The sequence below is a fragment of the Podarcis cretensis genome, assembly GCF_951804945.1.
Source record: "Podarcis cretensis genome assembly, chromosome: 3".
Lineage (NCBI taxonomy): Eukaryota > Metazoa > Chordata > Lepidosauria > Squamata > Lacertidae > Podarcis > Podarcis cretensis.
Genome location: NC_137172.1, coordinates 83,547,920 through 83,560,240, shown reverse-complemented (window position 1 = coordinate 83,560,240; position 12,321 = coordinate 83,547,920). Strand labels below are relative to the sequence as shown.

At 41.0% G+C, this 12,321-nt stretch overlaps 1 protein-coding gene across 3 annotated transcripts in view; it reads left to right on the top strand.

The window, feature by feature from the left end:
• Positions 1 to 3,073, top strand: part of LOC307212882 (cytochrome b5 reductase 4-like) — a 34,926-nt gene extending 31,853 nt beyond the window's left edge. For all 3 annotated transcript variants that reach the window (XM_079970496.1, XM_079970495.1, XM_079970494.1), the window contains 2 exons: positions 1,102 to 1,266; positions 2,470 to 3,073. In XM_079970496.1, the coding sequence (XP_079826622.1) occupies positions 1,102 to 1,266; positions 2,470 to 2,524 (220 nt within the window). In that variant the 3' untranslated portion in view covers positions 2,525 to 3,073. The remainder of the gene's footprint in view (positions 1 to 1,101; positions 1,267 to 2,469) is intronic.
• Positions 3,074 to 12,321: the final 9,248 nt, after the last annotated feature.

Below are 12,321 nucleotides of genomic sequence, written 5' to 3'. Positions count from 1 at the left end.
TCTAGCAATGCAGAGAAGTATGTTATTCCTGCAAGCACAAAATACATAGAAATGCACCTTTATTGGGCAGTACAGGTTAGCTTTGAACAATATATATCCTATGTAGGGATAGGTACACAGAAAGGAATTTAATGCAGTGATGATCATATTGTCTAAAGTTCACAAACCTCCTGTTACTCATCTCCCCTGTTTACATCATTCATTGCTTGCACCCCTTGTCTTGCATTTAAGCTTGGTTTGAATTTGCAGTAGTGTAGCGTACAAGGCATTCATTTGTTAGTCATCCAAATTACTTTTTGAAACCTTAATGAAGTGCTTTGGGCTGTGGGTGCCGTTGTGCTGAATAATTATTCATCTTGCTTAAAGCAAAGTTCCTCATCAGATCACTGCTTGATATCCAAACCATTCACTATTTTTGTTACAGAAGGGGCTATGTAAAAAGCTTTTATTCAGTTGTTTATCTGCCACGTTAGTTACACACTATAGGGGGAAGCGGCTTCCTTTATTATTTTAATGGGGGGGAAATCACAAGGAAATTGTTTTTCACATTGATTTTGACGGAAAATATAGAAATCTTGTTTCTGCCTATAGTGGTGATTTCCCATCATCTCAATATGCCTTTCATTGTTCAGAGCTGCTGCTGTAGTTCATAATATTTTCGTCCCCTAAATTCCAGAACAATATCATCACTGTTATCATTATTGCATGCCACTTATGCCAAAATGGTTTCCAAATGGCTATGAAATCAATGATAAAATACATACATAATTAAAATACACAATAACAATTTAATCAGAACATTAAAGCATTATTAATGAATATGCAATAAAAGAGGCCAGTTAGAAAGGAGAACTGTTAAAATAAGAGTAGGAGAAATCCTGAAGTCACTGTAATTTTCATACTTCCCAAATGCAATGAAGACCAGAAGGGAACAGATTTTAGCCTTCACTCTTGATCAAACTCCGTGTTGCAGAATCATACAAGACCTGATATGCTGACATACAAATAATATCCAATTTTATTTATTTTTTGCTCGTTCCAGTTTGTTCTATGGCTGAATAAATTGTGCATGTTCTGTGACTTAATCATTCTGTCTTTCAGATTTGAGGTTCAGTTTGTCCTCTCGGAGCCAAAGAAAGGCTGGAAAGGCAAAGAAGGAAAAATTTCTTCCTCTCTTCTTTCCCAATTTGTGAAAAGAAGTAAATGTGATTCTAAGGTGCTCATATGTATCTGTGGTCCACCACCTTTCATGGAGCAAGGAATACAGTAAGTAAAAGAGGAAATATTGATCTGTTACATGTTGTATACTTCATATGCTCTCCTCACCCTTAATTTTTATAATTGATATTTTATTTAAAATTTTCCAAATATAAAGCAGTAAAGAATTTACATATGTGGGAAACTTGGTGAGAGCCACCTAGGGTAGAATAATCCATTGTTTTCAGTGGATCTGCCCGGACTAAAATTGGATACCACTTGTTAGTTTTAATACTGCTTTTCTGTGGGCTAATTTTAAGGGTGGGTTGGTGTGACTGAAAAGTTTGTTTTGCTGGGCAGGTTGGGTCCCCAAGTTTCTCTTTTCTTTTCCCCTGCCAGCAAACGGTAAATGGATGGCAACCTCTGATTGGCCAGGGTTCCAGGAGAGGGAGTTGAAAAGGAGAGGATTTTGAGAGACAGTTTGTAGGTTGGGAGAATAGGGTGGGAGGTAGGGAGTGAGAGGATAGAGAGAGTTGGTTCTGGGTAGAAACATCCACTTTAAGGAATATATCACAAGCTAGAGAAAGGAGACTCTGAGCTTAGTGTGAAGGACAGTGTGTGGTGTCCTGTAAGAGTAATAAACCAGGAATTAACTGGGAGGCTGAGGCTGAGCCAGGAGAAGTAGAAACTGTGAGGATACAGTCTACTTAGGTTTCATTCCAGTCAGGAGGGGAGAGATTCTTCAACCAAAAGAGAAGTCTCCCAAACCAGTTAAGAGGGGTGTGGTGATCCCTTGGGTCTGTTACCTGGAGTACCTCAGGAGTAGGGTTGTCTAAGGAGGGTGCAACTGTCAGAAAATACCACCTTGTTTAAGAACCAAAGTATTAAGTATCCTATGTTTTACCCACTTTGTGTCATAAACTTCCTTTGTTTAATAAAATCTTTCTTATTTATTGGATCAAATCCTGCTTGAGACTCGAAATTATTAAGTTTTCCCTCACACAAGTACCCTACAAGATAATCTGGGGTAGTTTGTAGGAATTAGTGGAACTGGTGTTCTGTAAGGTGGGTGCACTATATTTAAGTGAGGGTGGGCCCAACAGCACCAGGGGGGAAAGTTGGTCATAGGTTTTGTAGCATCAACAAACAAATCCCAGTTTTATAATAGGAATAATCTACATTTTTAAAAAATAAATAAATTGTAATGCTACTTTAATATTCTTGCTTTCCCTCTGTACATTATTTTGTGTATATGTGTTTGTTTCATTCCAGGTTTCTGCAAGATCTTGGGTATTCCTCTAAAGAAATACACTGTTTTACAGCTTAAATATGCAGCATTAAGACCCTAGGTTGTGCACTTCAAAAACATTGTTTTTTTAAAAAATCCAAGAAAATATTATGCATGAATATCTTGTTCTTTTTAATGTGATTACTTGAACTCTTATCATATTTAGGTGAGAGTGGGTTCTTTTATATTCTGCTGTTTTGAAATTGTATTTATTTTTGTTACTATATCAAACTTAACCAGAATATTTTAAGGGGTAAGTAAACTAGCACGTGTATGTATTGCACAGATATGAACTTTGTCCTCCATCAAGTACGATTTAGTAGCATCCCTTTGCACTGGTTACTATGTCTATATAGGCACTAGAGACCTTATTTTAAATTATAACTTCACCACTTTCCAAAGTCTCAGCAATATAGTATGAAGTTATATGTTATACAGTTAACTCAGGAAAACAATCTTACAGGTGTCGTAACGCTGTAGTATTGTAAATAACGAGTGTTCTTATAATTTATACGCAAAATATTGGTTTTATATACTAAATCACTTTTTGTATCATGTTAATAAAAACAAGATGGTTGCGTTTAAATACATCAATTTGTTCATTATTATTTTAAATATAATTTTATTGCATTTCAGAACAACCACAAAAATGTACAGAACTCAAAAACACCAGCCTCCTCCCCACCAGCATCCACTGACCCTCCACCCACCCGTTCCCCAGGTAGTTTAATATCATCAGCACATAGTTCAAGTGGCTATCCATGCTCATAACTACTATTAACCTAGAAGCATAGAATTGTAGAGTTGGAAGCGGCCCTGTAGTCCCAACCCCCTGCAATGCAGAAATCTCAGCTGAAACATCCATGACGGATGGCCATTTAACCTCTGCTTAGAAACCTCCAAGGAAGGAGAGTCCACCACCTCTCGAAGAAGTCCGTTCCACTGTGAAAGAGCTCTTAGCGCCAGAAAGTTCTTCCTGCTGTTTAGTTGGAATCTCCGTTCTTGTCACTTGAAGCCATTGGTTCAGATCCTACCCTTCGGAGCAGGGGAAACCAAGCTTGCTCCATCTTTCATGTGACAGCTCTTTAGATATTTGAAGATGGCTATTGTATCTCCTCACAACATCCTCTTATCCAGGGTAAACATCCAACTCCCTTAACTGTTCCCGACCTTGATCATCTTGGTCACCCCTCTCTGCACACATCTCAGCTTGTCAATATCCTCCATAAACTGTGGTGCCCACAATTGGACACAGTACTCCATGTGTGGTCTGACCAAGGCAGAATTGAGCAGTACTATTATTTCCCTTGATCTGGCCATTATACTTCTGTTGATGCAGCCTATAATGGCATTAGCTTTTTTTGCTGCTGCGTCACACTGCTGCCTCAACCTGTATTAATACAATATGCAGTTTTCAACATAGGTCTACAAGATGAACTTCTTTCTGCTTTTCAGACAAGCAACAATCATTTAAAGACACTACCTTGAAAATCACCAAGGTAAATGCCTTCATTGGAATTTTAAGTGATGGCATCTGGCTTTAGAGCTGAAGAAATTGTACCCTAAATATGGAGACACAGCATACCACATATAATAGAAAATCAAAAGGAAGGTTAGCTCACTTTTGTCTTTTAAAGGTGTGTGTGTGTGTGTGTGTGTGTGTGTGTGTAGTGATGATTTACCTCTGGTGGAAGGTATGTTAGCCCATAAGAGACTTGCTTGATTAAGCGTGCACATATAATCTCGGATCACTTGGAACAAAGCTCTGCTCATGTAAAGAGAATAAACGATCACTGCTTTCTCTTGGTAAACTACATAAGCGGATTAGCTGTAGTGATACAAAAAGCAGATAGTCCAGGGATCATCACAGATATTTATTCAATTCTGATAATAATACTTGGATGGGAGTAAATGCAGAGGAAAAAAATATCTCTTGTTGGGATTGTATGATGTTCAGAAGTGGCAGCCCTATCGGCCCCAATGAAAAGTACATACCATTACTTTCCCCACCAGGGATTTTGCTTAATTATGCTAACAATCATGGTGCAGGCAAAAGGAGCTATTTAGGGCCCAGCTTCCTAATCATTAGAAATCTTGCTAAACTTTTTCCACTCATCTGTGACACTTCATCAGACATTACCTACATGCTTTCCATCTTGTCATAAAGGTAATAAACTTGGTTTTGTTTGTTTTTAAAGTGAAAGCTTGGATTCTCAGCCTTACTATGCCTAATATCAATTTCTCTATATTTTTAGGAATTGTAGAAAGTACGTGATCTTCTTTCAGCTTTTCCTTTCTGAGCTCAATGCTTAAGATGGGTTTATCTTTGCCTCTGTAATGAACCTGTGATGTTTGCCACTGTACAGTAGGGGGAGAACACTGATTTAAATGTCTTTAACAGGGCATTAGGTAAATTAATGGGGAATAGGTTATTGGCAAGGGCTGTCAGCATTGAACAGCTAAGGGAAACCTTCAGGGTGAGAGGCAGTCTACCATTGAATAGCAAGTGCTGAGGAGCAAACAGACAGAGGATTAAGAAGGGCCTGCTTGCTTTCCTTGTGGGATTGCTGAAGGCATCTCCCTGGCCACTGAATGGGTCTTTTGTCTGATCCAGTAGATCTCTTCTTACCATCCTCGATGTCTGACAGTCCCAAATCCTGAATCATGCTCTCTTTGTGTGTATGTGTGTGTGTAATTACTACAAGCAAAATATCTAGCTGTGGCGTCCCCTGTTAAGAGTGTTGCCATAGTAACATGGGCACACTTAAACCAAGGGAAAGCAAACCGCTGGAAAATAATCATGTTCCGTTCTGTTTTTTCGTTTTGCACTTGGAAAGCAAGGTTGATCAGAACTTCCTCTTCATGGGAACAGGCAAAACCAGATAACGGCACTGAATGAAGCAACACCAGGTTGATCTTCATGTGAGAGCATCGCTTAGAACAGAATCAGAATAGACTTGTTCACAGGGCCGTGTCAGAAACAGGCAATATGCTAAAACATTTATTTTTTAGATGCCAGCAGCTTCCAAGATGATATTTGTTTTTCCCCCACCCTTGAATAATTGAGAGAGCATTTTAAAGGGGTTTTCTGTTCCTGCAAGAGGGCCTTTTAAAATTGCATGATACGGAATCAACAGACCGGAAAATGTTAGTAGAAAGTTCATAATTTATTGACTGGTTTAGAAGTTTCCCCTGGTGAAACCTTCCTAAAGTATTAGAAGTGTGAACACAATAAACATTTATTTATCTTTTAAATAAAATTGGGAGAGAAAGGTTGGAGAAAATCGGCAGAGAGTACTCTGGTAAAGAGATTGCCCCATCACAGAAGGCAACAAATGGAAAATTATTTTCTTCAAGAACTACTGTTTAAAAACAAAGAAAACCAGCCTGTCTTTCATTAGTTACCAGCAGAAGGTGCAAGGGCCTTGCTATTGTCTCATCTGGTTTCTCTTGCCTTCCTCCCTCTCCAGACTTTATCTTCCTGTCTGTTGGCCAACCAGTGAAACTTAGGATAAAGCCTTACTTGTTTCACCCGACTTTTTAAAAACCCACCCCAAATCTTAGGCAACCTTAGCATTTCATGTTGCATCACCCCAAACTCCTGTTCACGGAAACGGTCATCTGCTCAGGCACCTCAGCATAACTCTGGCTTGAGTTTTCAAATTAGATGGAAGCCGGTTTGAGGGAAAGGAATATTTCTCAAGGAACTGCAGGATCCCTATGGATTGTGGTTGACGTCATGTGTACACAGCTTTGAACATCAGTGGTGGGAGCAAACGGTAATGTCAACACAGCCTTACTCTGTGCACTAATGCTACACCGCCCTTTAAAAAGCAACCACAAATGATGCTCTCACAGAAAAGCCCATGTGCCATGACATGGGGAAAGTTGATGAGTCCCCGAGAAGCCATGGGAGGGTGGAGGAATGAAGAAGGGGAGAAATCAGCCCACTCCCCAGTGCAGCTCTACAAATGTTGTCCTAGTGGACCATCTGAGCTCTCTCTGAACGCCAGCTCTAAGTTAAGCAACCTGCACAGATCCTACTCTGCTGCTGTAGGAAGAAATATGCTTGGTTTTGGCATCCAGGACAGAACAGGTCCTCTCCCCACCCCCAAGCTCTAATGCCCAGGCCAACATGCTTCAAGCAAATAATTATTACTTGTAGGGACCAAACCACATGCAATTTTGGAGGGCTGCGCTAGCTTTAATAAAACCTGAACAAAGGCAGTTCCTATTTCTGTTGCTGTCTGGAAGCAAGTGATCTCAACAGCATAATAAATGCTGTGGGAAGGTTAGCAAAATGGCATTTGTAATTTGTGATGATGTACACAAGCTGTAAACCTTCCTCCGCAGTTCACTGGAGTCGGTCTTCATTCTCTCCCCCCTATGATTTTTTTTCTTTATGCTTTAAAAGGCTGAGGATGAATGCTTGCAAAATAATAAAAAAATGGAAGGACATGTAGAGCTAGGTTAGGGCATAATATCATTTTCTGTTGTCTTTTAATAGCCGTATGCCTGCTTAGCTAGCTAAAGCGAAGTCCAATTCTACAAGTAAGAAAGCCCCTTTGTGTTCAGTGCACTGATTTGTTTATTAGTGGCTGGGAGCGCATGTCCTTTTTACCAAGAGAGTTCAGCCTTAGAGCATAATCTACTCGGTTTCCAAATGTGTCTCTTCTCTACAAATGTAAAAAATCTTAAAGCATGTATGAAGGAAAGGCCATTGTTGTTTTCCACTCATATACAGTTACCCTCTACAATAAGTGTTCCTCTTTCAGCTGGGAACAGGAGCGTTCTGCCTTTATTAGAATCAACTAATAAAGCATCGAGGACGAGATGGTTGGATAGTGTCTTCAAAGCTACAAACATGAGTCTGACCAAACTGCGGGAGGCAGTGGAAGACAGAAGTGCCTGGTCCATGGAGTCACGAAGAGTCGGACACGACTAAACGACTAAACAACAACAAATAAAGCATCAGAACGCAATGTGCAAGCTTTTAAGAAAATCAGAACTCGTGATCATACTGGATATTACGCAAAACAAACAGGTGAGGGATCATGAAAAAAAGCCCTTTTGCAGCAGGTGATAAGAGTCTTGTGATGGAGTGGAGAAGGAGTTGTGTAGAATTAAATTGGATTGTGTCTGGTGCAAAGAGTTGTTGGGCTCTTTTGGGGAAAATGTAGCAGTTTATGGATTTGGTTTTAATGGACTAAGACAATTTCCCTTTTGAAATGGTTACTGGTGTGTTTTAATATTCAGGAACTTTTCTGCTTGCGTAAGCAGCTGAGTTCTGCTCGTGAATAATTCCTGCACAGTGTGAAATGGTGCAGATGCCTAGGCATGCACAAAGACTTCAGAGAGCCGGAGTAGAATTTATTTTCTTCATAGGCCCAATAATAAAATTCTAGGTGCATAGGAAGGCGCTGACTGGCTTTTCAGAAGAATCAGCTTTGAACTATTGTCATTCGTGTGGGGATGGGGGTGGCTACCTCAAAATCACTTGGGAGGATGAATGTGCCTAGCAAGCTTTAATGTGCTGTATCTGAACAGAAATCCAGAGAGGCAGCCTCCAATACCTTACTTTATTTAATGCATATATTTAACAGGATCCCAGCAGCAGCATTACTGGGAGGATGAGGGGTGGGGAGGTCAGGACTGGGTGGGCCCACTGGTGATAATGCCAGAGTTTCTTTACCAGTGAGGTAAAAGAGTTCAGACCTTGCCATTATCTTTCCCACTCCCTTCACTCTCATCTCAAGCAGCACTGAGGCAGCTGCCAGGAGGCTATTCCTGTAGCTTCCGGCAACCCATTCCTGTTTTTCAAGTGGTTTCTAATGGCTATCAGGGTTCCAGGTTGGAGTTCACGCCCGTCCTACCTGGAGATGCCAGGGTTTGAAGTTGGGGGATGTTCTACATGCAAAATGTATTCTACAGCCCTACCCTGTTTTTATTTCCCTTCTTCAGTCACAAAGGGTTATCAGAGCATCTAACAACTGAAAGTAATAGCCTAAAAACAGTCAACCCATAATAAAATATTAAAAACAGCAGAAGATAACGGGTAGATTTAGAATTGTGTAAGACTAGAAACAAACAGCAGGAAAAATAAATAAATAAATAAATAAATAAATAAATAAATAAATAAATAAATAAATTTCTAGTACCCCGCTCATCTGATTGGGTTGTTCCAGACACACTGGGTAGCTTCCAGCAGAATATAAAGAACACACAATACATCAGACATTAAAAGGAAAAGACCCAAAGCCAGAGAGAAGGAACATGTGTCTCTCCAAATATTGAACTGCAACTCAAGTCAGCCCTAGCCAGAATGGCCTATTATGCTAAAGGACTATGGGAGCTGTAGTTTAGCAATATCTCAAGGGCCACAGGTTCTCCATCCCATCGCTGGAAAAATGCAGATATCTTTACTGAGTGCTGAAAATATGAAGTCAACATCAAAGCAAATATCTCTATGGAGTGCATTCTAGAAACACGGTCCCACTACTAAGAAATCTCTGCCTTGGCTTTTCTCATCTCAACAACAGAGCAGTTGAAGGCTGCCCACAGGCAATCCAAGAGGCTGAAGCGGAGTCAACGGCGCTTTGAGGTATTTGGTCTTGACCTACTCGGGGCTGGGAGGCGATGAGGACAGCACTTCAGATTGTGTTTAGAAGTGGACTGGTTGCCAATGGACTGACAAGAATTTGATTTAAAATGTTGAGCCCAGCCTAGCGGCAGCATTTTATACTAGCTGAAACACATGTGAAGTCTTCAAAGAAATCCCTTAGTGAACAATGCACTAATCCAAAATGTACACACAGCTTCCAAGAAGCTGGGTTTTCTGCCTTTGTACATCCTTAGGCCTCAGCAACGAATGGGCTCCAAGTAGCTAGGTTTGGGTGTCAGAAGCAGGTGCTACATAATCCAAAATAGCCAGGGAAGCACTTCAGGCCAGGACATAGTCATTTAAGCAGCCAGCACTTTCTCACCAGCCAACACCAAGACTTTATAGGGCCTGGTGGCAAAGATCTCCCTCAGGGCTGTCTACATCCACCCCACCCACTCCATTTTGCACTTTTGACCGAACGCTTCACTTGAAGCAGCATGTAATAATAAGCCATTAAGTGTTCTTTAACACAGGTAACATCCAGCACAAACGGGGACTTTTTTTCTGATGATGTTATCTTGTATGATTTGTTTCTGAGTTTTTGGTTCCAGAGAGACAAAAAAGAAAGAGAACAAATTGGTTTGACGTCTGGCTGAGGATTGATTGCAGCAAATGAGAAATGATAGCTAGACGTGTTCCATTTTAGGTTATTTCTAATGGTTTTTCTTATAACTGGATCCGAGACACTTGGGAGCTTTTGAGTGTCAATCTCACTTTAATACTGCTGGTCTAGTGATCTGACGGTAATTGACAAAAGAGAGTTCCAACAATGGAGAAATTAAGTCTTACGTTTAAGACTTACAGGGTAATTGTGTTAAACAAGATAGCTCTTCCAAAGCTTTTGTTCTCCTCACAAAGAGGGCCTATCCACATACATGGAAAGGCTTTGAAATCTCTGCAAGCCATGTCTAATCACTTCATGTGGCTTGGTGTAAAGCTTAGATTTGGGGGGAAATGGGCGGAAAAGACCCCCATACATAGCTGTCAACGTTTCCCTTTTTTTAAGGGAAATTCCCTTATTCCAAATAGGATTCCTCACAAGGGAAAAGTTGACAGCTATGCCCCCATAGCCTGTTCTCTTGCAGTCTGAGTCTTTTTTTGTAATACTGCTTGCCAGCTAAGAAATGTATTGCTTTGTAATTATTATTATATATTCATTATACACTTACATTTAGAAAAACTACGACGACGACAACTAGTTGGATTTTGATCAGCTACATTCAGGAGCTCTGTGGAGAATCTTATGAATCCCTCTATAACAGAACATAATTTGTGTTTGTTTAATGTGTGCATAAGCGTATGCTTGTGTGTTTTTCAATATACCTTTTATCATCTCTTTAGAACACTTTTGTAATGTCCTAAAACTTTTTCTGTATTCTTTTTTAATGTGGTATCTTTAGCAATGCGAATAGTTTTAATAATATGAAGAACAACAACCTCATAACTTTTGCTGCCACACGTTAGTTTTAAAATGTCCCTTTGGAATGTTTTGTATTCTACTGAGGTTGATTGATCTACGGTTTGATGGCTTCCTTTTTCTCCATTGTTCCTTCTCCTCCTCCATCTCCTTGCCAACAGCTTGCTTGCCTGCCTTTTTCCTCTGGCCAAGAGGAAGCAAAGTATGGCAAAGAGGAAGCAAAGTATGGCAAACACTCACCCACCAGTAGCCTCCCTTCCTAGCAAGCAATCAGGTAATGGTAGTGAGGAAACCCACTAGCCCCACTGTACTTAAGAGCCCTCCAAAAACTGCTGCTGGGAATTGAAAGGGAACTTGTCAACAAGGACATCATGGTTTAGTTGATCTCAAAGGATAACTGAACTTTTATCCAATGATCTTGAATCTGCCTCTTTTGCAAACAACACGCACTGCAGAGCACAGGCCCAGGACACTCCAACCTAAATGTGAATTGAGCATTCAGGGAGCACCAACAATCATTAAAGGGGCTCAGCTTCTTTTCTCAAATTCTTGCTTCCAGGTAAAACCATGGAGACAGACCCATTCACATTAATCAGTGCACAACAGGTACATCCAGACCCCTTGCAACTGGTTGCTATGGAATCTTGTGGGATCTTAAAGGGTGACACATTTATTATAGCATAAGGTTCTGGGGACTGGGATCTACTTCATCAGATGCATTCCAAGTTGAGCTATGCTTTTTAATAAACATTGGCACAGAGAAAACAATTGTTTCAGAAGCACATATTTCAGCCTCCAGGCAGTGCGTGAGACAAGATTTGCTCAAAGAAGGCCAATGTCTTTAACCTTCTGGAAACCCAGAAGTGCAACCACATGCAGCTCTACAAGGAAGGAGTTCCAAAGGCATGGAGCTACCAAGAAAAGGTCCTGTCTCTCAAAGGTCTAGGAGCTGGACACACGGCAAAGCTCTCAGACTGAGATCCCAGTGCGTGGGCATCATAGTATGAGTGCAAGTGGCTCATCTAATAGCTCAGGCATGATTAGGGCTTTGAAAATTAACACCAGCACTTTGAATTGGGCCTGAAAATACACTGGCAGCCAGGGCAGCTGATAGAACGCAGATGCTATTTTTATTTATGAGATTGCATGTGTTAATTTCAGTTTGTACCAACTCTGGATCCTTCCAGGTGAAGGGCAGGCAAAAAGTGGTCTGCATATGAATAAAATAAACAAGAACAAATGAGAGGTATTAAACCTTATCTCCCTGATGCGCTAGCTTTCTAGAGGCAGGTTTGATTAAAATAAGAAATAGTTTGCAATATAATCGCCACCCACAGTTTGCAGAGGTAAAATCCAATAGGCTACCACCCGCTCTGCTGCTCCTCCAATGGCCCCTGTCCTTTTCGGAATTCGATGCCACGTGACCAGAGCCTTCTTTTTTTTCCGACGTGGGAGGAGCTTGAGAGCATTCATTCACGAGGCTGGCTGAGGGGGAGGAGCTTTCCTGCCTTTGCTTCACTGCGGCGCGCTTCTTCTTATGAATGAAAGCGGCTTGCCCGCTCGTCTGGAGCGGAGGAAGGAGCCCCGGACAGGTAAGGGGATTTATGAAGTGGGGGGCGGGACACGGGACACGACGAGCTTCGGGCGCTTCTCCCGCGGCTTCCTCTCCTAGCAAACTCAAGGGAGTGTATGTCTTGATGGGATGGCTGCAGGTGGGCTCAGAAGACTATTTAATTCGGAGGGGACCCTCTGCTCTCC